At 38.7% G+C, this 27,220-nt stretch overlaps 1 protein-coding gene across 4 annotated transcripts in view; it reads left to right on the top strand.

Moving 5' to 3' along the window:
- CDC42SE2 (CDC42 small effector 2) overlaps positions 1-27,220 on the top strand; it is an 87,237-nt gene that overhangs the window by 30,829 nt on the left and 29,188 nt on the right. For 2 of the 4 annotated variants that reach the window (XM_021379808.1, XM_021379811.1), the window contains 2 exons: positions 16,855-16,886; positions 21,322-21,637. In XM_021379808.1, coding sequence (XP_021235483.1) covers positions 21,584-21,637 — 54 coding nt within the window. In that variant the 5' untranslated portion in view covers positions 16,855-16,886; positions 21,322-21,583. Of the gene's footprint in view, positions 1-10,966; positions 10,982-16,282; positions 16,595-16,854; positions 16,887-19,771; positions 19,811-21,321; positions 21,638-27,220 lie in introns of those variants that run through there. The other 2 variants (XM_021379810.1, XM_021379809.1) reach the window with 2 other exon arrangements.

Raw genomic sequence — 27,220 nt, 5'->3', positions numbered from 1 at the left:
AATTGGGAGATGTTTCTTACTAGTTTTGAAAACATACCTCACTGGTTCTGAAGCTGCACTCTAGGGTTAACTTTTCATAAAGTCATAGTAAAGATAAACAGACCATAAATTAACAGTGTTTGAAGATGTTGTTTGCTGAATTGGATGGTTGTATGAAATTTAGTAAAGGCAGGGGATTCCTGGTGCAACTGTCCCCGTGTAAATAGTCGTGATTGAGTGGCTGGGATTCTCTGAGTACTTTCTGGTGGGGGAGAAAGGGGGAATGCTCAATTCTGATGGTGCAGTGCCCTGAGAAAAAGATAATGAAACCCTTTGTGTCCCCCTCCAAAGACATGTGCCTCAACAGGAATGGGCCATGCAGCTGCAGCCCTAGCAACAAGGCACTGGAGAAAAGAATTAGGGCAGCTTTCCAAAAGAGAACAGCCACATTTGAGGATGAGCAAATTAAGCTGCTGGCATAGCAGTTAGAAGAAGCAGTTAGGAGAACCTGTGTGCCTGCCAGTCTTCTAGCTTCTCTTTGTTAATTTTTAATATTTAGATGGAAATCTCCATTCTTGTTTTTTAATATATAGATAAATCATTTACATGGTAGTGTTATTGTTTGTTACTTTTAACTGTAACCTATTTGGGGCTTTAGGAATTTGTGGTTTTCAACATAATACTGTAAGTATGTTCTCATACAGAGTAGAAAAAGCTTTAGTGTTTTGTGTGTGTGCATGAGTGTGATTTTAAGCCTTAATTAGATCAGTGTATTTCTTGAAGAATTCGTGGTGCTGTTTGAGACAGTGTACAATTCATTGTGATAAGTTAAATAGCATGAAGTAATTTGGTTGGAATTTATTTTTCTAGTATAGATACATAAAATATTTAAAGAAGCAGTGGTTTGAGAAACTAATTTATTGTAAATATATATATACGCATATGTATATTTATATATTTTTATATATTCTCAGGATTATTTATAAGATTTGTATTGGTTCTTACCAAGTGGTTATACTTATTCTAACAGATGTTTTCTAAAGAAATTAATGATACATGTTTCATTTGTAAGATGTGGCAATCTGATCTGTTTGCATGGAGAATCCTTAATGAATTGGGATAACGCTGCTGGTGTGAACAAAATAAGCTTCACTGATTATCCAGCTGTACCCGTTCATGGGTCTCTGCGTGTTTGGGAAAGAGGGGTAGCTCATTTGAGAGGACAACTGAACAGTGAATACTTTAAACCAAATGATCTGTGGCTGAGTAGCAGACAAAGAGGGCTTTGGGGAAGTGACTGGTGATGCCTGTGAAAGGGCAGCAGCCAAGTCTGGCCTTCCCTGAACCTAGCACCTGAGCCATCATCCTCATCTTTCTTGGGAGAAAGGGTGAAGTCAAATCCACTTATACCTTGCCTTGAAGCTGCTGTTACTATCTTGTGCTCAACTAGTTACTCTAATGAAGACAACAGGAAAAGTTACAATTGCTGACACTGTTTTCCAGTGTTTTGATATACTTCGATAGGATTGGTACTTTTTTTTTTTTTTTTTTTGGTCTTTTGCTGTCTTACCTACTAAATACAGTCCTCAATGTCTATGCAACAGTCTGACAGAGCAAGTAGAGCAGCAAATCTGATGATTTCTGGGTGAGCTCTGGTGAGGCTGATTTGCTGACCTGATGTGCTGAAAGTCCCATCTGCTGACTGTGCTACAGAGACGATCATGTCCTGCACAGGAGCAGGGTGGAAGGCTGTAACAGCATCATTGAAAACTACTGAAACAGGATTTACTGGAGCTTGATTGTAGATGTGATGTGTTATTCAATTCTTGGCTTTTCTGTTTTTTCTTTTGTCTTTTCCTTCACTAGTTCTGTATGCAGCCTGTGCAGTGAAAGAGGGCTGAAGGCTAGGAAGAGCGTGTTCCCTCAATAGGTGTGTTCGTTGATGTACCTTAAAGTGCAAAGGGAAAAGACCAGCACCTGTGTAATGCTTGGGTATAACTTGAGTTTCAAATTGTTCTTGTGAGGGGTAGGAAAAATAAGGGAATGGTTTTAGACTGGAATGAGATTTGAGGCTGTACTTAAATGCCAAATTTAACAACTACATTTTGTGCTTTTTACAGAAATTTCTTGTGAAGTTAGAAGTTTAAAGAGCCCCTCTATATTTGAGAAAGGGCAACCAATAATAAAAAACTCATTAAAGAGCATCTGTAACTTTTATCTAAATGTGTACTTCTTATACCTTAATGTCAGCTTTCAGATAAAAGACTGTTATGCCAGGCAAAACAATTAGTTTGTAGTTTGGTTTATTTGTTTCCAGATAGACACAGGATTTATTTGTCAGCAGATTCAAGGAAAATAACCACCACCCACACACACAGAAAAAAGAAAAAGTGAACAGATGTATGACATTAAAGGAGCTGGGATCTTACTTAAAATAGGGAAATTTTGCATGGCAAACTGAATTGCCACAATACAGAAGTTTGACAGTTCAGTCAAGTTAGTTGCTGCTTGCTTTTCATTTGAGTTTATTTAGTTAAATCAGTTCTACAAACAGATTTGATTGTGCCCTCCAGCAAAATCCTAGTGACTCAGTCCCGGGTCTTCCACTGGGAGAGACTGTACATATGAAATATTATAATGTTATTACATTATTTACCAAAAAAAAAAAAAAAAAAACAAAAAAAAAAAAAAAAAAACCAAAAAAAAAAAAAAAAAAACCAAAAAAAAGCAAACAAAAAAACACCCAGAAATGTGAATGGAGCAACAATCTTTCTTTCTTTTTTAATAGAGAGGATTGCACTGAATTTTACAGCTTAAACTTATAGTAATAATGGAGATTGCCAGCAGTTCTGTTGTGTGCAGAAAGAATGCTCACCAGAAATTTTGTAATAGTCAGCATGAAGGCATTTGCCAACTGTATATATTTAAAAGTTACTACAGTCTCTTCTTTAAATGTGGCTGCAAAAGTTTTTAAGAGTTCAAGGTAACTGGTGAAAAGGGGCAGAAATTTCCATAGGACTATAGAAAATAGTTCCCTAGGACTATAGAAAATCTTCTCTCAAAATCCAAAAATCTGCACTCTTACCTCCTTTGTTAGTTTGCTAGTTGGGACTTTTTTGAGTTTTTCAAACCTTTATCTGTTTAATTATTGTTTCTTGGTCATTTGCCACACCAGTTTCTAAGAGAAAATGAAGCTGTTGTTCTACTTAGTGCTTTGTATTTCTGAATTGTCACAGTCCCTGTAAATGTCAGAGTTTAAACTGTGTTTAAACATAGCACTTCAGCATGATCTCACTTGAAGCATCTGCCTGTATCCATTAACTTTCCTGACCCTGGCAGTACCTGAAGAGGTGATGGCTTTGTACATTAGGGAATCGTGATGACCTGTCCTGTTTCTCCATAACAGCACTTGCAGCCAGGATCATTGTTCTGAATAGCTAGCTAATCTTGTGGTCTAGGGAATTAAGCATTTGTCAAGAGAGATGACAGGTAAAATTAGTTAAAAGAGGTAAGACACCAGGCCACAGGGAATAGGTGGTGTTCTGTTGTTGTTGTTCTTTTTTTTCAAGCTTAAATTTGGAAGCATCTGATGCTAAATCCATCATGAGCTAAGCCTTGTAATTCACATCATTCTCTGTGTCTTGTTCTGCAGTCTTATCAGTGCAGCGTACAGGAGAGGTCTTGGAACCTGGCAGTACTTCCTGACACAGAGGACTGCAGTGGTAGCTGCTGCTCTTTGCCTTCCGGCTTTGTCATGTGTGTTACAAAAAGACTGCCTGTTGTGTTGCTGCCTGGAAAAATCTGTAGCTGATCTTGAATATTTCCTTCTTTCCAGTGTGCAAATGGTTCTGAGTGATGCAAGAAACACTTGAGTCTTCCCGCTTAGTTATGGAGAATCTTATTTGGGATGGCAGTGGTGTTCTTTTCATAGCCAGGAAGCATAAGTTTTAAATGTTGTGTATTTGTTATTTAAGACCTTTCAAGTTTATCAGCGGTACTATATGTCTAGTGATTGTCTTGGCATGAGAAGTACTGTTTATTTTTCAGGCTTCCCTAGGGTTTTTGGCTGCTTTTGTTTATGTTAGAAGGTTGGAAAGGTGGAATGAAGAAATTCATATTCTCATGTGTGTTTTGGTTTGCATTCCCTTCTTTACCTGTTTGCAAACAAATTCTGCCAAAATAACACATAAGATTTTGCTTGGAGATAGTATGCCTTTGATTAGTATACTAGAATTATTAATGTTGTTTTCAAATGTGCTTTCTCGTAATCACATTTTTCTCTTTTCTTACTTCTGAACTTATTGTACTTGGAAGTATTAATTCAGTGTGGAAGCAAATACTGGAGGGGTAATGTGATGGCAGAACTGACATGCTTACACTGGGAAAAGGAACGTGCTTCATTGCTGTACTAGCATACAGTGATAACAGTTCTCATTCTGCTGTTACCTGCTGTAAGCAGGCTCTGTGTTGCCTATTACAGAGCGTGGTATGTGTTAAACTTTTTTCTTCACTGTAGGTGCATGGTGGAGAGATTCTTGAAGAAAGGATGGAAAGGCAAAATTAGGTAGAGGTATGTCTGAGGATGGAGCCAGCCTTGTGTGTAGAAATAGACTGTAACAGGACAGGAGCAAGGCCTCCTCCCTCGATAAAATTTCTAGGAACATAAACATGAAAGGACACTCAAGAGATACCTTTGAAGAAATCACTTCAAAGGTCTGTTTGTCACCTTCACCATATGGTGAAATTATGCCTTGATTAGCTTGTCTAAAAAATACACATTGCATCCCTTAATTCAGAACGTCATACATAATAAAAGGCAAGTAATGTGTGATCTACCACCTGCCATGCACACTTTACAGGTGCTTTCCAGAATTATAAGGAGGAAAGGAGCCATTTCTGCTGTATCTTGCCTTTCAGAAGCAATGAGGAGGTTGTAAAAAGGTTGTTTGAGAAAGAGAATAAAACATTGTGGGTGAGGCCTGTTAACTCTGAGTTACTACTGAAAAAAAAATGCAAACTTTTAAGACTGAGTGTAATTAATCATCAGAAAAGGTTTCAAAGGGAAATAATAGATTACTCATAATTAATCATCTTATAATGACATTTGAATGCCTGCAGGAAAAAAAATCACAAATCAGGCTAGAGGTTGAAGTTCTTAGTGTTCGTTCAGTTATTACTTTAATTTCTTTTTCTGTAGGATATCGGATAACAACACTGTAGATGTCTCTTCTGATGAGAAGGAATATCAGCCCACTTAATGTAACTTATTTGTGTTTAAATCAAAACTTTCTCGAGTTAGCTGGCATTTGTCCACACAGCAAACTTCAATATTTAGGACATTTTTTTCCTAATGTAAAAAAATAAACTGAAAATTTGACTAAATACAAAACACATGAGAAGCACATGATAAGCCATAAGTCAACCACTGACATCACTGACTTTATTATTTGATTTTTTTTGAACTGATTAAAAATGCAGCATATTTTCCACAGTGCTTGCGTAAAGGCAGCAGGACCAGCCTTGGATATGCACAATGAGAAGATGCTACAAAAAAGGATGCTCACCCATATCTGAAGATCTAGGCTCGCAGGGAATACTCCACCAAGGAGGGATATCCAGAAAGAGATCCTTCCACAGTGGCAATCAGCCCTTAAATGAGGTCTAAGAGAGGTAGAGCCTGGCTCCACCCTTTCCAGTCACACAGGTGAATTGCCTTCACCTGTGCTCCCAGGGCTGACTGCGTCTATTCTCCAGGTGCTCAATCAGCGGTTCAGGCCATGACTCAGCAGTTCCCATACAGCTTGGTAAAAGACAACAAATAAATATGTATTTCTGACATGGTGACATACTGACAAATTCATACAATGGTAAATAAGATGGGTTTTTTTCCTCCATTAAACTGTAACTGCTGTAGGTCTGCATTAGTAAGTCAACTTTCCTTCCAAGCCATATTTACATTTCTTTAGCTTATTTTTTCCTCTGTATTTTCACATCTGGAAGGCATTTGTTTCTCATCTATAGTCTCATGTTTTAACTGTAAAATCTTCATCTTGAGAACACTGATTAGACTTTTAAAGATCTTGTTATGTTAGAAAAATTCATGTAAATAAAATACAAAGTTGTTTGGTTTTGCAAATCTGTACATTGAATTTGATACATCTAGAAGTGCAGTGCTGTCTGGCATGATTATTGCCCTGTGCTGTTTAGTCATTGTAGTAAAAAAAATGTTATTTATTTTTCATATTTGGGGATTATGTTTCCTTGAGGTGTACCTGATGAGTTAACTTGAATAGGTGTAAATACTGCATATCTGATGTACTAGTATGTTACCTTAAGAGAAGACTGTATCAAGAAGGTTTCACAATGTTATTTTCTCAAAAGGCTGCTGAGCATACAGCAAAACTGTTGTAAATATGGAAGACAGGATTGTCTTGGAGGAAAGGAAAATAGTAAATGTCCATAAAACTTGATAGATATCACATCCTAACTCCCTATGTGGATACTAGAATTTCAAATCTGGTAGAAAAGTAGCATAAGTGGATATCAAAGGCGCTGTCTAATGTATTTATAACGTAGCTTATTACATTGTTTACTTTTCCACCTACACAAGTACTAAAACCTGTCTTAAAGCAATAGCGTTAGCTAAGAAGCAGTATGTTGTATTGCTGTCCTACCTCCAAAAGGCCATTTATTTTATTAATTCTAAGCAACAATAACTGACAGGATTCTGTTTTGAAAAAATAGCATGATTTTCTCATGAAATGTTCTGAGTACATGACTTTATAGTTATGTTACTGGAATACAAAGAAAGCAGATATCAAGACAGATGTGAAGTTTTTTTTTAAAAAAAGTATCACTGTTTAAAGTTACCGGCATGATATATTCCGGTGTTTTCTTTTTTGTTTCTGTTTTTCAAAGCAGATTGTTATTGGCAACTTCTGAGTTTTTTGGACAGAATTCAATTCAGAGAAACATACCTGCTTAATAGGAAAGGATGCCATATATTTTTCTTGCTCTTTCAATGTCTTCTAACAATTCAGTGGTTAACATACAGAATTCTAAAAACTAACATTTACTTATTGGCCTGTTTTGCAGGGGGAAGTGTTGCCCTCACTGTGTTATCATCATGCAGTTTCAGGTTCTGCTAAAATATGTACACTGAAATCTATAAATTGGTGGAAACCTCTTACACTTGTAATTAAGACTGTCTTTAGCTATATTGACTTGTAAGATAACATGATCACTATGCCTTTTTTTCCTACACACATGATAAGTAGAAGAGGTCAGGAGGCTTCCTCAAAGTCAGTGTATTTATGGCAAAGACAAGAATAGAACCTCTATTTCCTGACCCACAGTTGTGTCTCTTGTTTTTTAACAGTTAAACTGATTCCTGTTAAATACTTAGCAGTATGATTCCTGTTAAATACTTAGCAGTATAACTCCGGTTAAATAGTTAGCAATGCGATTCATGATGGATTATAAGCAAAGATCTTCACAGTTATGCAGCTGTTTGTACACATAACTTTTTTTTTTCAGCAATTCAGCAATTAGCAGGCTTTGCTGTGACAGTCCAGTCACAAACTTGACTTCAGAAATTGTATCAGTAAAATCACCATGGCACAAGATCAAGAGACATACCTGTGTTATAACGCTGAGAAAACAGAGTTTAGTTCTTTTGCTTATTCGGTATTGGTTCTCAGACTTTTTACCAGCTCTTTAAATGGTTACTTAATCATTTTTTTATTTTTGGTAATACAGCTTTGTTCTACATTGAAGACCTTCTGATTTCTTTCTCACGGAGTCATTTAAGAATGGAATGGAAAAGATCTTCTCATTCATCTGTTAATTTCTTTGCCATTATGTGACTTCATTTGTTTGTTTGTTTTAACTAATGCTCTCTCCAGTTTAGTACTAAATGACTCCCGTTGGAACTTCCACCACTTGCCTAATGAGGTGGTTCTGTAACTCAGTAAGAATTTAAGAAGTTTTAAAATTTTTTTTAATAATCACTTTCCTGTTTGTTTGCTTTTTGCCTCTACAGCTTTTACTGTTTAACAGTATATTCACTAGCTTAAGTTGAATTGATTAAATTTTATTAGAGTAGGAGGGGGACATGGAGGCTGGATGTCAAGGTACAGGGTGCTAGTTTTCAAACTTGTCCTCAAAGGTAGTGCTTTTGGACAAAATAAACAATTTTTTTTTTCTAATTAAAGGTGTGTTTCATGCATCCATTTATCATCTGAAATTGTGTCTACACAAATTTTAAAAAACATTCATATTTGAGATGAATTCAATAAATAAGCAAGATTTACTCCTTGTAATTAAGTTTGATTTTCATTCATCTGTGACAAAAATCTGTACTCATGTATTAATTGCTCTGCCTTTGTCGCTTCTGACGTTTGAAAGTACTATCTTAATATATAGGGGACTTTCCAGTTAGCATCAACTAAATAAGGAATTAAGGTATGCATTATATATGGGCATTAGTCTTTTCCCTTTGAGGACAACAGAACTCATCTTTGAAACTGAAACAGAAGTGTTATACAAAAATGTAGAAATAGCATGAGCATCTCTTAGATTTTTTTTTTTTAATTGAAGCAGTAAATGTTTTAGCGCTGTACCCATGAATCATGCATTAAACTCTTACGATAGAAAAGGGAGAAAACAGATCCTTTAAGTGCAGATTTTTTTGCTGTTGCAGTAGTCTGGAAATAGTTATTGTAGTTTTCATGCAATGCAGCTTTGTTTCTATCTTGAAACAAAGCAAAATGCAGTGCTGTATCTTAAAAACAGTGATGCCTCTAGCCCTTGGTGTCCCCAGCTGCCCATGCCAAGGAAATAGGCACAGTGCTTGCAAGGCAGGTGGGATGCTTGCTGAGGGGTCCTGCTCTGAAGCTGGTGAGGCTGGGCCACCTACTGATTGCTTCATGGAGTGCTTGGAAATCAGCCTGCCTGCTTGTGGCAGCTAGCTCTCTCACCTACAGCCCTGCACTTAGGGATGAGGAGGATTTGTAGTGTGGTTTGGGGAGATTTTTGAGGGAATTAGGATTTTTTTGAGAGTGTCTTTTGCTGTCATGGCAGATATTTCTTAATCCACAGCAGAACTTCCCATTTAGTCATGTGAACCATGGCCGTTAGGAAGACCTGGGCAGCGTGATAATCTTTCTTTAATGTAATCAGAGCCTTGTTAGGACTCGTAATGTCTGCAGTTGAGAGTGTGATCCGGACATCAGTTTCTGGTAGCATGGTTGAAGATATGTTTCTCAGATCACATCTGAGAAGCAGATAGATTTTTCTGGGGGTTAAATTTTAGTGTACAAGAAAAACTTTCTACTCACAAGAAGGTTAACAATTAAACCACTGGCTGTGAAAGTAAATTGAGAAAAAATGTCATGCTGTTTAGATTTTCTTTATTGTGCTTTGAAGGAACAGAGTGAACTTGCAACTGAGCGTGCTCTTTGCTTTAAAGTGGCTTATTTCTTCGCGCTACAGTGTTCTTGGATGTCAAACAAAATATTTTTGTTGTATTGGAGATTGTGTTGAAAGCTGCAACCCTGAGATCGCTGGGAGGAAATGTGGCAGCCTGTACCCTCCCTGCTAGAGCCACTCTTTAGATTGAGATTGGAGCATGAAAGTCAGTCTCCTTAATGTCTTTTGGTGTACTTCTTTTCCCCTCCCCCCACCCAAGCTTGTGCTTTTAGAAGGAAGAAATACTGTTTTGATCAACTTTCAACTAGGTCACACTGAATAGCCGGCATGACTCTGCTTTGCAAATGTCATGCAGTAATTCTGGCTGTACTGACTGTAACTTCTATTGTGTGACATTAATTTACTCTAGAATGTTTTAGGAAGAGAGTAGGAAGGGTGTTTCTAGTGCTAAATATGCTTGAGAGCAAATAAAAAGCAGTATTCTTGGGGAAGAGAATTAATAGCAGATGCACAAGTACATTGAAGCCAACTGGCTGAACCAATTGTGCAATCAGAATAAATGAGTAAATGTGCTGTAGGTGAATCAGGTTTTTACTGTGAAGAAAAAAAAGAAAACCTTAGCAATCTAAGTGTTTATCTCATCTCCTCTAGCTTTTAGAAACAACTCCGTTTCCTGAACTCAGTGGGGTGGCTCTGACTGCTCTCTGTAGGTGCCAACAGCATCAGTGGTGCCCAGGGCCAAGTGGCTGCCAAGGGAAGCAGGGCTGCATGACCAGTTGTCCCATCCTGGGAAACTGCACACCTTATTCAAACCAGACAGCTGGCGAGGTGTGGCAAGTCCTCTTGCATGTTCATTTAACATGTAGAAAATATTTTCTTTGCATAACAAAGAACAGAAAGGTACTTGGTTTGAGAAATGTTTGTGTTTATCACAATTCGTTCCACTCAAGCTTTTTGTTTAAGAAAAGAAAAGAAACAAAATGTACAAGAGCATTTAGTTATGTTAAGTATTTTAAAATATGTTCTACTGGTGTCTTGGGAAAAAAAATGAATAGTTTGTGACATGGAATTATCATTGAAATTTATTCAAAACACACTTTAAATTTTTGGCAGACTGAGTTTGAATCTTGGAAACCATAACCTATTTGTGATATTCCATTTCTTAAGAGTGTATTTGGTAGTGTAATTTCTAACTGCATGTCATCTTCTCTCTGTTGTATGAGAACAACTGTAATTAATGTAGCTGAAAGTTCACTCTGGGGTTCCAATATGTCATCTTGTGGTTATTTGGTGTCAGAGTAGACTTGGAGCATAGCCTGCTTACTTCCCTATAGCGAGCCATTGACTAAGAATTGAGATTTGTAAAGTTACTTCAATATTGAGCAGGCAAGCTCTACATATTGCTGATGGCTTTGTCAGCAACTTTAAGATTGTAAAACTTACATGAACTTGTTTAGCATTTCCAATTATGTACAACTTGTCTTAAAACTAGTTGGAGAAGTGACTCCTAATCTGAAGAATTTATACTCTTTTAATCCAGGTTTTTCTGCTCACTGGTTTGTTACTGCTGCAGGTAAGCCATATTCCATCGTATATATGGTGTTGACAAAGGGAAGCCAGATCACTTCAGATGGTTTTATATTGGCAATAAAATTCAAGATGACTTAACCACTGCTGAAATATGACCCACAGGGCATTTTCCAAATCAACACTTTGGTTGCAATGGCCTCGAACTTTTTGTGAGCACATAGGGAATACAGTTCAGCGTTTCTTTGCATGATAAGCAGGTCATTTGTGAGGAGACAGTTTAACATCCTGTACTTTCAGATTTCAGAACAGGGGTGGTTGTTTATTTGAGAATACATAATTTGTTATAATGTTTCTTGAACATTGTGAAACTGCCTTTGTTTTTTAACTAGGTCAGCAATTCTGGTATCTCCATTGAAATTTCTATAGAGTTAGAAATTTGTCCTCTGCAGCATGTATTTTTATCTTAAGCTGTCTGTATGTACACTTCACTGTTTTTCTGTGTATGTTATGGTATAGTGTATTTTCTCTCAAAATACTTGTTTCTAAAATTGCACATCTCTACCTGAATTCTTAAGCTTTATAAATCTATAATAAACCTTTATTTGGTAAAGTTTTTCTTGTGTATAAAAAGGTATGCTGAACAGCAAACTTGGTCTGTACTTTCAACCAGAAGATTAATAAATGCCTATCTATCACAAAACTAAGATCTTTGAGAATTTTCACTGCTTTGTTTGTGATGAAATTTTTCATACTCTAGCCTTTGGGTGAGGAAATAAACGTTACATCAGTGTTTTTAAAAAAGGCATGCCAGAGCTCTCTGAGGTCAAGTATGTTTTGTAAAGACCCTAACTGAATACTAAGTATCATTGTCAGTGGCACTCAGAACCCAGGGGGAATGGGAAGAAACTGGAAATAATTCCTCATAATTATCTGAATCAGGCTGCATCTGAAGGTGGTCCCAAAACAGGAAGGTAGAATGGCTTAGTGTTAACAATTGTAGTGACAAAAATCTCCTAATTTTTTTTTTCTCCATCTTTCTCTCCTCCCTGAATCTCATTCTGTTTTGAAAAATGATCATTACTTTTAGCAGAAGAAAAGGTGTTGTTGACCTACAAAACCTCATTTCAGACTGACTGCAACTCTAAGACAAATTTTCTTTACCATCTGACCTAGAAACTTTTTTCCAGTATGTAGTTATTCTCCTTTATGTAGATTAGCTGTTTGAGGTTTGTAGAGGTAAGAGTTTGTTAGCTTTATGGTTATTGTCGTATTTGTTGCATGTAACACAATGGTCTTAGCCCAGTAAATCAATTGTTTTGTGACCATTGCAGTTACAGAATAACAAGTTTTGTGTATGGCTTCATACGGACACAGGCGCATGCAGTCATAGTATTTTGTAGGCTTCTGGTGTGTAGAAATTGATAGGAGGAGTTACCTCTACAGTGGAAGTCATATGAGCTTCTTTCTTAGTTTAATTTACATTTATTGCGAGGTAAACACAAAACACAAACAAACAGTTTGTTTTCTGTTTTGTTTTGTCAGTTTGTCACGAAGTTACCTCTGCATCTGTGACAGGGGGACAACAGGCCCACCGGCTCGGAAAAGAAAGAAAGGAGAAAAAAAAAGTGTCGGCGGTTTACGGGCCGGCCTGGCCCAGTCCCTTAACTAATGCGGCAGGGGACCCACGCCCTGGGGAAAAAAGGGAGAAGGGGGAAGGGTAGGGGAATCGTAGACGGGTCTAAAACAAAATAGCGGCAACAATCGGAGGAGGAACGTTAATTTACTATATTGAAATTGAGGTCAACACGTCAAAGTGAGAAAGAGAGTTCAAAGCTGAGTCCTTACTCTGTAAGCTGCAGGGGGACCGCGTGCTTCGCCGCCTCAAAACAGAGAAAGAAAACTCCCCGTCTGCCAGGCGGCTTCACCAACCCCCTCCAGGTGCAGACCCCTGGGGAGTGCAGCTCCTCCCCTCCCCCTCTGAGAACCAAGCACCCAGAAAGGCAGTCCGCAGAACCAGAACATTAACTCTTTAACTGCCAGTGCTTTACTTGATGTTATGATGTGGAATACCGACAACAAAAGATCACAAAACCATGACACAGTTGTTTAGGGATTCTAATATTAGGACACTTCACTGTGTTACAGTAGATTCAAGTTATATTACACAGACCCAACTTCTTCGTTTCTATAGCTATTTTTAGATTTTCTTTCTGCTTCAGTAAGATGAGAAATGTCTGGTAGAAGAGAGATAGCTATTGCTATATAATGCTATATAAAGATGAAACCTGACCCTGGTGTCAGGATATTACATTGTGCTGCGTGTTTTGTGATGCTGCCTTAGCAGGATTCTAGGTATTGCTTAGAGGAAGGCAAAACCTCACTCAGCTTTTCGGGTGTTTTTCATTTGTTCTTGTCTCACAGTGAGTGCAGCTGTGGCAAGTGTTTTCACATGTACGCCTTTTTCTGACTAGAGCATACTTTTTGAGGCCTACTCGTGTAGCTCCTGATGCTTACCTTCATGGTCAAGTCCTAATAAGCCCATTTAGTTCCATTTTAGCGGCCTAATTTATACTGAGGTATGCATGGTGGTTGTGTGAGTTCGGTCTGAATGAGCAACAACAGAACCTCCTGTGGTAGGCCTCTCACACCACATGCCAGGGAAGGTGGGAGTGGAGGCTGTGCCCCTGGCTCCTTGGACCAGTGACGTTCGGCCTTCCTGGCATCCTGCACAGCCAAACAGACTTTCCTGTCCCATCCCACAGAAACTGACTCTGCTTTGATTCTGTAGTTGGTGTCAGAACTGCTTTGCTCTTGGATGTGAGGCAAGGACATGGTAACAATAGTTTCCTAAGGCTTACCAAATCTTTGGATAGGATGGCAAGCTTTGTTGCAAGGCTGGCTGTATTACAACAGCAAGTCAGTGTCAACAATAGTGGTGTTGCCTGTTCTTTTTTTTTCCTTATTTCTTCTTGGAATGAAGCTCTCACCGCGCTGGTGAGGGTTTGCCTCTATATACTGCTGATAGTTCTCACAGCCTTATTTCCTACTGATAACCACTTACTCTTTTCTCTATCCTAAACCTTCCTTGGAAATTGCATATCAAGTAGTTTGTCATTGATTATTTTTTTTGCGGCAGACTGTCATTTCTGTTAGTCTTCAGGTATTTTCATAGTGCAGAATTATTTGATGTTTTGTGCTGTGTTTTTCAAGGAAGAATGTTACTGTTTACATGTATGACAAATCTTTGTGGAGAAACTATTATGAGCTGTGTATACAAGCTCTTTTAGAAAGCTGCATTGGACCCATGCAATTACTAATTGAAGACACAGGTAGCTTTAAAACATCACTGCTGTGAAAGAGTTTACCTGTCATGCTCAATCACTTATACAGTATTGCGTGTAAAATTCGATTTAGTCTTGAAAAACAGTGCTTTTGCTTCTGAGTGAACAACTGGAATTTTAATGGGACTCATGCAATACTGTCTATTTCATTTGTTAATTTTGTGCAGAAAGTAACAGGGACTTTGAAGTCTGGGCCACTTAAGTGAAGTACTGAATTAAATTTAGCACAGTTACTAGAGAGTAGAACACAGAGAATTATGGGTGGAGAGAGTGAAACGTCAGGACAGTGATCAATGGTAGAACAATTGTTTGAGCTTCATGTTACCAATATGTTTTAAAGATTCTTAAAGTCTCTCTACTTTAAGCTTCTGACTAGCACTCAATATTACTGCTTGTACCAAGTGACCTATTTTCTTTGACAGTATGGTGTGCTTTCCTTCCTGTACCTACTTTAATGCTTTCTCTAAGTCATTGACATGGTAAAAAATACCTGGTATTTCTCCAGACTGACTTGCTGTAGTTCCCTTCCTGCATCTTTTGGTGCCTTCCCTTCTGTTAAGTGGGTGCATTTGTTGCAGGGAAATTGTTGTTGGCTTCCTGCCAACTGAGAACACAAAGAAACTTAAGGTATTTTGGTTCCTGTAAAATAAGAGATTGACAGTGTTGTGCTAGCAACAACAAGAATTTAAATTTTATATATATATATATCCATCAAGTAAACTATAAGTGAATCTTCATCTTAGTCCACAATTTTCCATATTTGTTGGAATTTTTCATTTGGAAACAAAGCACTTTCATTAGGCCTCCATGGCTACTAGTTTGTATTGAGCTTGATTTGAAGTACAATTCTCAAGTTACCTAGGGAAACAAACTAATGAAAACTATTTCACTGTAAGTGTGGAAAGAGGGCAACAAAAAGGAGAGGGAGGGGTTGACTCCAAATGACCAATTTTGATGAACGATCCTCAAATAAAACCCTATAACAAAATCTCTCAATTTGAAGCAAATTTAGTCATAATGTTCAAATAGGAAAATAGATGAATAAAATACTTTTTTTTACAAAGTCAGGACCTATACTTTCAGTGTTCAAAATGCACAAGAAAGTCTTAATTCAAACTTTGAAGAAGCTTATTCATTGTTTTGAAACAATCCCAGAGTATATTGCAGGGACAGATATAGGAAAGTCAGGAGGAAGTGGAAAGGGGATTTCAGCCTTACTTAGCCTGTGCTGATGTTGAATGTCATCCTTGGTCTGGCAAGAGCTGCCTGCAATTCAGATATGTCAGAATCTGAGAGTGCAAAAGATCTGGAGCATTGAAAACAGCAGCAAAATACCCCAGAGAATCTGCTCTGCTGGGGGGGAAAGGAAGAAGAGTGCTTCTGTGATTGCCTCTGCCCTGCCCTGCCAAGGCAGACTCATAGAATGTGTGCAAATTTTTCAATAGATAGTGGGTTTTTTATGCTCGTATTGCTTGTCCTACATATTGCTTTGTTTCAAAAAGTAGTTTGAAAATCATGTTAGCAAGGAAGGAAACTCTTCCAACTTCCTTTGAGAGCTGTAAAGCATCCCTCAGTTGCTATAGCTTAAAGAGTATGGAAACAGTACACAAGCTCAACCTCTTTGTTAGTTTGGGCACAGCTTTCCCTCATCTTTCCCATTCATTCCTTGCTGCCACTTGAGCATGTATCCTCTAAGCAGCAAGAAGAAATGGTACAGCCATAGTAGAGATTAATGGGACAATATGAAAAAGTCTTAAAAACACTCAAAAATAGCTTTTCAGAGCATCTAAAGGAAAAATATATGTGTGTGTGTGTGTGTGTGTGTATGTAAAATTTTGTTCCTATGAACTATTAGATACAAAAAATTTTAGTGGTCCCAGCCATGACTGTATGCATACTTATGCATAACAAGGTGCATCATGGCATCGCATGGCATACTTAATTATGACTTTGTGTACACTTCACTTCTTTTTTTTTTTTTTTAATAGTAATTTTTTCCCCTCTCCTTAAATGGCAGTCTGAGCTTTGGGGCAAGTTAGTTAAATTCAGACATTAACACCTGCAGTCATTTTCTTTCTCTTCCTGTGGTTTTATTTGCTTCAAGTAATTGTGAGAAACTTGTTACCACGCTTCCTGTCTGAAGCTATAGCAAACGGTATGCATCTGGAGGATATAGAAGGTTGACCCTTAGAAGAAACTTAATAGGTGTTTTGTAAAAACAGTGGGCTGTTCTTAACCTACATAATTAATAAGTACCTTTATTATAAATGCACTCTCCACAGCATGCAGTGTATCCCTGTTTTGGATCAACTCAGGTAAATTCTCTAACTCTCCTTCTTGCTAGTAATTCTGAAAAGCTCAACTGGGAGGATGTCTGACTCGTTTTTTACCCTTTCTTATTTCCTGCTCTTTTGTTAGCCTAGAAAATTTAATTGTAGTTTAATAAGAGAAGTTAGTGATACTGTAACAAAATGTACTTCCCACCCTCTAACCACTAACATAGTGTTTGTACTTTTCCACCATTATGACTGGTATTTAACAGTAAGCAATAAATTATCTTTTTTTTTTTCTTTAGATCAGCTTCTGCGGAATAAACTTTGGAAACCAGTAAGCTCATTTTCATTACCCCACTTTAAATAATGATGTATCCTTCTTTTTATGTATTTGTTTTTCCATACTACTTACAAATGGAGTAAAATAAAAGTTGTAGGTAAGGTATAAAAGACTTCAAATATAGCAAAGAAATTTGGTATGGTAGTTTTACATGCTCTTAGAATGTGAGTTGTGTGCTATAAAATATAACTTTTTGTTCAGAAAGTTCAAACTGGAAAAAAGTAACTAGGTATTTCAACACTGATCACTAATTTATTCTTGTAGTTCAGACAGAATAAGCACTTTGGCCATTCAGCCTGAGCTGTGTGATACTCTGCTTCTCTGAGCACTGTAAAGCTATGTGAAGAGCAAAAATGAGAAGTAATGGAGCTTTTTTAACTGCATGCTTCAACTGGGGGCCGTGGTACTGTCTGCTTGATCTGGCAAGAGCCAGAGATGAACATGTTGTTCACATGATGCTATGTTAAAAGCTGGATAGTGTGAAAAAGCAGAGAACAAGCTGTGAAGTACTCTTTCGGAATCTTGTTAATTGTGTTCAGATTTGCAATTGATCAGGCTTTGCAGGAACACTTTGTCATCAGGTTCTTGGAGGACTGATACTACATAATTGCCTGGCTTGTAGTTGTAGGTCAACTTGGTCATCTTTTTCTTTCCCTCTTTTTCTTTCCAATGATTTGAAAAAGCAATTTTCCTGTTTCAGTGTATTCTTTAAGGAGCTGGTAGCAGCATAAGATCAAGTGTATCATGGTTGACTCTACAGTGTCAGTATCTCTTTTTGCCTTCAGCTTTTTCATTCCATTTTGGTGCAGCAGATTTGTACCTGGTCTATTATATTAACTTGGCCTCTGTAAAGATCATGTGTATAGCAGAGTGGAGTATATAAAATTCCAGCACTCTGATAAATACTTGTAAGCTTTTGCTTGCCTTTTAAAGGATGCAGTTACCATCAATTTTCTCCAGATTTCCTGGTGCGTTTTCCTCTGTCTACTGTTTTTTTTTTTAATTAGATGAGAACTGGTAGAGAAAAACTGCGTGTTAGTGAAAGCAGAACCATGAAATTAGAGGCAACTATGGGCCTATATAGCTTACAGAAGATAGAATGCATTTTTAAGAATCAGTGTATAATCAGGGAATATTATTCATGATCTCCAGGTTAATTTTGGCATTTAGTAGCTCTTCACATAAGGGCCAAGTCAGTTTTAGAGAGAACTGTGTCCTTGAGGATTCAAGTCCAGCACAATGAGTGTGACTGCCTGGAGGAGGTCTTCTGCACATTCATAGAATCATAGAATCATAGAATTGCTCAGGTTGGAAAAGACCTTCAAAATCATTTAGTCCAACCGCAACCTAACCATACTGCTCTAACAACCCACCGCTAAATCATGTCCCTGAGCACCACATCCAAACGGCTTTTAAACACATCTGGGGATGATGACTCAACCACCTCCCTGGGGAGCCTATTCCAGTGCTTAACAACCCTTTCTGTAAGGAAGTTTTTCCTGATATCCAACCTAAACCTCCCCTGGCGCAACTTGAGGCCATTTCCCCTTGGCTGTCACCTGCCACCAGTGAGAAGAGACCAACCCCACTCTCACTGCTATCATCTTTCAGGTATTTGAAGAAAGCAATGAGGTCTCCCCTCAGCCTCCTCTTCTCCATACTAAACAGCCCCAGTTCCTTTTGTCGCTCTTCATAGGGCATATTCTCCAAGCCCTTCACCAGCCTTGCTGCCCTTCTTTGAACCTGCTCCAGCACCTCAGGGTCCCTTCTGTATTGAGGTGCCCAAAACTGAACACAGTACTCAAGACGGAGCCTCACCAGTGCCAAGTAGAGGGGCACAATTACTTCCCTAGTCCTGCTCACCACACCATTCCTGATCCAAGCCAGGATGCTATTGGCCTTCTTGGCCACCTGGGCACACTGCTGGCTCATATTCAGCCGACAGTCCATCAGCACACCAAGCTCCCTTTCTGTCAGGCAGCTTTCCAGCTGCTCAAGTGTTTTGTAACCTGGAAAAGCATTCCAGGCTCAGAGTAGCATAGCCAAGCCTTTCAGTTTTGTTCTGAGGGCTTCAGGTGAGCAGAGTGCTTAAAGCTGCAGCAAGCTGGAGAGTGTGCTAGCTGCTAGCATGGAAGTGAGTAGGCTGACCAGCAGAGGAATTTCCATGGCCTTTCCAGGAGCATGGAGGAAAATTAACCCTCTGTGAAAATAAGAACTTGATATGTTAAATGTGGACTTCGTCAAAAAGAAGTTTTGAGAAATTTATGTCAGTGTTAGAACTTGAAGAGCCACGTGTCAAAATTTGGCATCACTTGCCCAACAAGAGAAGACCGGTGCAAGACACCTGTTTATATAGCTTATGCAGATTGAGGTATATTAACTTTCAAAATGCTGTAAGTTTGAGTACTACTTTTTTCAATTGCTTGTAATTTGAGTAGCTAGAGTTAGGAGAGCATGGCTGCATTTTGAAGTGACTTTGGAGCCTGTCTTCTTAAAAGCAAAACCCTTAGTTTTGAGTAGAGATAAGCTAAACAGTTACTGGACAAATAAAAAAAGTTAATTTTTATATGCGTATCAGGAATTAACCATGTTCTAATTCCAATTTTGTTACATATTGAATGAAGTCCAGAGAAGAATTACATAGGATGCATATTCTGAGATGCAGGGGGGAGCAGCAGTGTGTTTTCTTATCAAGATTTGTTACACTCTTGCTATTTAAAGTCAATCAAACTTTTACTCACTAGAAGAATTGAGAAAATTATGGGACTAATTATGACGTTAGAACATCCTTGGAGACTTTAATGTTTAAATAACTTTTTAAAAGTATTATACTATTACACTTTACACTGTTGGTTGATTGTTCCCATGTTTTATTGCAGCTTTGTGGCACCTGGGACTTTTAGATGATCATTCTGGAGGTAGAAAAGATCTTCTAAGTTGTGAAAATAAGTCATACTAGCACTGCAGTAAGGCCTCTTTTTGAAGTAAGATTGACAAAACAGAGATTGTGTGGAAGGATTTTTTTTTTAACTGTTCAAATTGCTTTGCTCTGTATGGTATTAATGATAAGGAAACATATAAAATACCTTTCTTATTCTTTTTTCTATTCTGATAACTCAGTAAGAAATGCATATAAAGTTATTTTAAACACTACCAAGATCTCTTTCACAGCTAGAAATAATTTTGCTAGGGTTTTCTTATTTAGATGGTTTTATCACAGCATGTGTTTATTTCTTGAAGAACCTATGTTAGTCTCTTGAAAGGTAAGAAAGGGGAAGGCTTTCGACTTAGTACAGAAAAAGTGCTTCTGTTTCTCTGCATGATATAGCCAAGCGGACTGGAAAATACCTGTCTTCTTGCAGCTGCACAGTACAGTACCATGGCTTATGTGCAGTAAATTAGGGACCTCAGAATTTATTTGTGTTGTGTGTAGAGAACTGATATAGACGGCAGCTAGGTGGGTCTGCTGTACCACAGAATCAACTCATCCATGCCCGTTACAAGTTGCCTCACTGTGTGTATATACACCCCGTGGTATCCTAAACTACTTCACACTATGAGGAATTGCATACAAATAATAGTGCATAGCTACGCACAAAGGAAATTTCTGTGAATGAAGATGCAGCCATATTTAGAATTTTTAGGAGTATATATGTTCAAGTTCCTGAATGCTCTCTATTTCACTTTCATTTCTCTGCAAACCAGTGTATGATTAATGGCAAGGTAAATTACTTGAATGAAATCTCAGAGGAATTTTTATTGCACACTTAGTGAAAGAAACCAGGTTGGAGATTAACCAATAAATATTATTTTAGCAAAGGAGTGGTTGAAATCTGGAACCTCAGTTGTTCCATGTGAGGAATTCTGAAGGTTTAAGGAAACAGTTTCAAGTTCTTCAAGTAATCTCCTATTTTTGAGGTCATCTGTACATGTAGCAGTAGAACAGACAGAATGAAGAAAAAAAATCTTGTTTTGACCAAGTTTGTCCTTTTTGCAGATTTTTTTTGTTTGGATTTAGACAACTATGTTACAACCTTGCTCTCTGAATGGACCAAGTAAATTTTCAATGAAAATAAATAAAGTGCCAGTAGGCTGCATTCCCGAAGTTAAAGGCATGTATAGTCAATTGTCACTTTCTAAAATGACATTAGAAAGCTAGAAACAGATTGGACGGAGATGAGTGCCAAAAGATTGGACACAAATCCATTATACTGCTTCATTAAAAAAAGCTAGGATCTAAGCCTCATTTGCATTTCTGATAGATGACATTTTATGTATTTATTGAAGAAATTAGTACATGACTTGTTCGCTAGCATCTCTTCAATCAGTAATTCAAAATATTACCACAAAATCACTGGTATGGGTGGCTCTCTGGAGTGTGAAATTCAGTATCCTATTTCTTTTTAATATAATGTACTTCCGTTTTCAGGTTCACATAATGCTAATGGACCAAAGAAGCACAACTAATATTTCCATGGAGCTGGGACCAATCTGCTGAGAGAAGATTCTAAAATAACTTTTTTTCATCGTGTTTGTCCTGAGACTGTCTTTGGAGAATAGTTCAGGAGAGGAAAAAATTTCACATCAGAACCATTATAAATAAATCTACTTAAAGAACTTGCTACCTGGAGATACATTTACAGAGATCAAGTCCTGGTTTTCACCTGTGCTCACACTTCAGACTGTAAACAATGAGTGAATTCTGGTTGTGTTTCAACTGCTGTATTGCAGAACAGCCTCAGCCTGTAAGTATGAATATTAGCACTACTTTTTGTATAATTAACTTCATTGTGCAGATTTTATGGTTTTGTTATGCTTTTTTAAATTATTGTCATTTGACCAAGCTCAGTGAGAGTTGAGGGGTTAGCTACTGGCTTTAGCGGGGACAGAAGAAAGTCTGTTCTAGATGGATGTTGCACATTTGCTTTCCATATCCTTAATCTTAGATCTCTCCAAAGTCTTTGAAATGGAAGCTTGTATATCTTTGAATTGAATAGAGGGGAAAAAGGGAGGGAAGCGTGAAGATGACCTAACCTGGCACTTTAAAGTCTGCCAAAGAGCAGCTGGAGGTCTGGACATCATGACTAAAGGTCCCCAGCCTGTCTTGAGGTGTGGCTGTACAGTGGTGAAAGAAGTTTTCTTTGGAAAAGCAGGGTGAAATCCAGTCCTTCTACACATTAAATGAAGTCAGGATTTCAGCCTTAGTTGCTTTGTTAATTTTTAGATGAAATCTTTGGAGAGTGAAGGACTCATACTGTGGATAGCTTTTTCAAGAATTTGAAATGGCTGTTGTGTGAAAAGGTACATAGTGACCAATTTGTTAGAAGAATTTTTAGAAGTACACCTAAGTGGGAAAGTATAGAAATATTCTTGTGTTTCCTTGGAATATACATTGTGTCTAGTGCTGTAGGAGAAAGTTTGCCTGCTTTGAGGTGGAATTAACTGGGATTGTGGTTAGTACTTCAAGAAAAAAACATTGCATTGTGTGACATTCACGTCAAGCTAAATGAACTTATAGAAAGGAGTGTTGTCTTGCAAATATGACTACTGAAGCTGCGTTACAATGACTTCAGAGAACTTCCATTGTGAATAGAGCAAACTCACATTCATACACCCAGATGATCTTTAGGGAATCAAAGGGATTTTTTAAAAAATCTAACATCTGGTGACTTCAGAAAAGGTGGGTTGGAATTGGCATTTCTCAGTACTTGAATGCCAGACTGATCTTTAGGTGTCAATGCAAATATTAGAAATTTGACCATTAATCAATGCAAATATTAGAAATTTGACCATTAATATTTCTAACCAATGAATGCAACATTATCTCAGTCTTAGTGCTGTAGAATTGTAGGAGATGCGATCTCAAATACCAATATGGCCAGGAAGTCCCTTGAAACGCATCCATATGTAGCCAAAGCTGTTTGCATAGTTTTTGGATTTTATATTTCAATTAAAAATTAGATATAACTCTTAAAAATCTGAAATGTAAAATGGCATATTCTGTATGTTTACAAAAATCTTCAGCCTTGCTTCTCATTAAAATCTTGATTCAAGCTTTATGATACAGTTAAGCTGTTGCTCAAAAAGACAGTGTTAACGCAGCATGTAGTGATCTGTAGATCATGACTCATGGAATGCGTGGAGAATATATTTTGAAAGTGGAGAAAAGGGAAACAACCCATTTTTTAACATTTCTGTTAGGCTGGTGATGTGCATTTGCTTAGAAAATTAAAGCCATCCTTATTATTTAAAGTACAAACAGCACTTTGCTGAACATTGACCTGGTGCTTGAAATTAACCTTTCAAATGTTGTAGGAGTTTGCTTGTTATAAAGTGATAAAATCCCTCAGGACACATCTCAGGAAAAAAAAAATCACTGTAGTCCAGCCTTCTTGTGTTTCACCATGGGTGCTTAACTGTCCTTCCACCACAGAGAAGATGAGCTCATTTTACTGTGTGCTGTTGTGTTGCACAGCCTTTGTTCTGCCATGCACCATTGCTTTAAGTGGATCTAATCAGAAACATATGCATCTGAATAAGTACAGATTTTTTTTTATTCTGTGACATGCATATATAGGTGCATATACTATCAGTGTAAGCAAACTTAAGCCAGACAGGTAGTAAGGAAACTGTTCTCACCCTACTTCTACAAGCACTGTGTGGTTCAGGAGATTTGCATGTTAAATACAGTGCTAGGTTTTCATCCAAATATGCTGGTATTTACTGCTTTATTGTTTCACAAAGTAGAAAAAAAATACAGACTTGCATAGCAGATGCGTGTGCAATACTATGGTACCTTTAGTCTGTTAGCGTAATCCAATCCAGTTTCTCAGGAGAAATGTATTGTCTAGCTAGTTTCATCTGTTTCATGTGCCTTCTTTCATTTTACTGTCTAAATCTCAACTTTTATACAGCCCGATGAACGATGTTCCAGCCTTCCCTTTCATGTTCAGTCATAAAGCATGCTCCTTCTGGGAAGGCCTCATCTCATCTTGCAGAAACATTGAAAGCAACCAGTGACTCAGAATAAACACCTTGAAAGCAGAATGTTGCTTAATTTTGTACTTAGCCTGCTCAAAGCTTAAAATGTTCGTTTTGTTTTTAAATTTACATTCTCTGAAATGTGATTTTTTTCTCATAATATTTGTCAAGTGCTGTTGTGTAGGACATCTTTAATGTTGTGGCTATCAACATAAGTAAGTTTAAAGCCACTTGGCTGGTCGGAAAAGAAAACATATTTGAGTAACTGCGTGTGTTTCTGAGATATTCACAACTTCCTCTGAATTGCAGGGTTTTCTTTCTCTCTTTAAAGGCAGGGTGCAAGAACAGACTGTTGCTTCATTCTAGCAAAATGCTGGCATATTAGGTATCTTCTGCATGACATCTCTGTTCTTTTCAGCTATAGCACACGTAATATGAAAAACACAGGCATTGAGACATTTAAGTCAGCTTTGCAGAAAACTGTTGTTCAGACTCCACACAAAAACATCTTCTGGTCCATTATGAGTACTCTGTAGTCCTTCCAGAATTACATACCTGGGCTTTCGAGTGCTTTTTTGTGATTTTAAACCATGCCTTTGCAAACAGATCTGTGAATACTATGATTAGAAAAACACCTTACTTACCTAATTTCACTGGCATTATCTGTCTAATAGCATACCCTAGAGCAGTACAGTAGCACTGTTAGTGTATATTAGTGCACTTGAGGAGGTTCCTTAATTAAAAGTCTGTATTTAGGTATTATCATCATGTTTCATTGAAATGTATCACCATGCAGCTTCAGCCTCTTTCTGTCTTTTGTCAGCACTAATCAGGTGCACTGTGTTGCTTCGTCAAAAACACTGTTTTTTTAGCTCTGCTGATGTTACTTTCATTTAGTGTTTCTGAGACTTCTAAGATGATCCTGAAAAGGGCATGTTTGAACATGGATCTGTGTTCTTCCTGACATAAGATGATAAATAAAGGAATGGAGTATGCAAAGAAGCAAAAATAGAGAGTGAATCAGTTGGAGAAAACATGTTCCCATGTGTGATTTTAGTCTTGCTTCTAGTATCCTGGGATCTTCTCCACAATATGGAGTGATGGAAGGAGCAGAGGATGTCATCTACCTTGACTTCAGCAAGGCTTTTGATACTGACTCCCATGACATCATGATAATGGAGCCAAGAAAGTGTGGGATAGATGAGTGAATGGTGAGATGGGTTGAGAACTGGCCAACTGGCTGAACTTAGGGGGTGACGATTAGCTGTACAGAGTCTGATTGGAGACCTGTGACTAGTGGTGTTCCCCAGGGGTCAGTGCTGGGTCTGATCTTGTTCGATATCTTCATCGACGACCTTGATGAAGGGATAATGTCCACCCTCAGTAAGTTTGCTGATGATACAAAGCTGGGAGGAATGGCTGACATGCCAGAGGTTGTGTTGCCATTCAGCAAGACCTGGACAGACTGGAGAACTGGGCAGTAGGAAACCAGATGAGGTTTAACAAAAGCAAGTGTAGAGTCTTGCACTTGGGGAGGAATAACCACATGTATCAGTAGAGGTTAGGGGATGACCTGCTGGAGAGGAGCTCTGCAGAGAAGGACCTAGGAGTCCTGGTGGACAACAGGTTGGCCATGAGCCAGCAGTGTGCCCTGGTGGCCAAGAAGGCCAAATGGCATCCTGGTGTGCATTAAAAGGAGCGTGGCCAGCCAGTCAAGGGAGGTGATCCTCCCCTTCCACTCTGCCCTGATCAGGCCTCACCTGGAGTACTGTATCTGGTTCTGGGCTCCCCGGTACAAAAAAGACAGGGATCTCCTGGAAAGAGTCCAACGGAGGGCCACAAAGATGATAAAGGGCTTGGAGCACCTCCCCTGTGCAGAAAGGCTGGGAGACCTGGGTCAGTTAAGCCCTGAAAAAAGAAGACTGAGAGGGGATCTTATTAAGGTTTATAAATATCTTAAGTGTAGGAGTCAAAGGGACATAGCCAACCTCTTTTCAGTGGTCTGTAAGGACAGGACAAGGAGAAATGTCCATAAACTGGAGCATAGGAAGTTTCACACCAATATGCGAAAGAAATTCTTCACGATGAGAGTGATGGAGTACTGGAACAGGCTGCCCAGGGAGGGTGTGGAGTCTCCTTCTCTGGAGATATCCATCTGGATGCCTACCTGTGCAACCTGCTGCAGGGAGCCCGCTTTGGCAGGACAGTTGGACTTGATCTCTGGAGGTCCCTTCCCACCCCTACAATTCTGTGATTCTGTGATTCCGTAATTCTGTGATAGAACACTGGAAGGACACAACAAAAAGCCAAGAGAAAGTATTTTCATGTAATTTTCTTTTGTTAAATTTTGACTGCTAATATATTTATGAATATATTCATAAATAGGGAGGATCACCTCCCTTGCCCTGCTGGCTGCACTGCTTTTGATTCAGCCAAGGATATGGCCTTCTGGGCTGCGAGGGCACATGGCTGGCTCAAGTCCAGCTTCCCATCCACCAGTACCCCCAAGTCCTTTTCAGTAGCGCTGTGCTAAGTCCTTTCATCCCGCAGCTTGTGTTGGTAATGGGGGTTGCCTCGACCCAGGTGCAAGAGCTTGCATTTGGATTTGCTGAACCTGATGAGGTTCTCCTGGGCCCACTGCTCAAGCCTGTGTAGGTCCCCTGGATAGCATCCTGTCCCTCTGGTGTGTCGTGTCAACCACACTCCACAGCTTGGTGTCATCAGCAAACTTGCTGAGGGTGCACTTGACCCCACTGTCAATGTCAGTGATGAAGATACTAAAGAGTATCAGTCCCAGCACCAACCCCTGGCAGGCACTGCTCATCACTGATCTCCATCCAGACATTGAGCCATTGACTACCACTCCCTGGACTCAATCCTGCAGCCAGTTCTTTGTCCATCAAACAGCCCACCATACCAGAAATCCATATCTCTCCAATCTGGAGAGAAGGATGTTGTGGGGTACCATGTCAAAGGCCTTACTTAAGTTGAGATAGATCACTACAGTGGCTCTTTCCTTGTCCACTGATGCCGTGACACCATCATAGAAGGCCACTGGGTTGGTCAAGCAGGATTTGCCCTTCATGAAGCCGTGCTGCTTCTGCCTTATCACCTCCCTGCCTTCCATGTGCCTTAGCAGAGCTTCCAGGAGGATCTGTTCCATGATCTTCCCCAGCGTAGAGGTGAGGCTGACAGGTCAGTAGTTCCCTGGGTCATCCTTTTTACCCTTTTTAGAATTTAGCATGATGTTACCTTTTTTCCATTCACCAGGGACTTCACCTGATTGCCACGACTTTTCAGGTATCATTGAGAGTGGCTTGGCAACTACATCAGCCAATTCCCTCAGA

This window comes from Numida meleagris, chromosome Z, assembly GCF_002078875.1.
Source record: "Numida meleagris isolate 19003 breed g44 Domestic line chromosome Z, NumMel1.0, whole genome shotgun sequence".
NCBI lineage: Eukaryota > Metazoa > Chordata > Aves > Galliformes > Numididae > Numida > Numida meleagris.
Note: the sequence above shows the minus strand (reverse complement) of the source record. Positions and strands in the feature narration are given on the sequence as shown.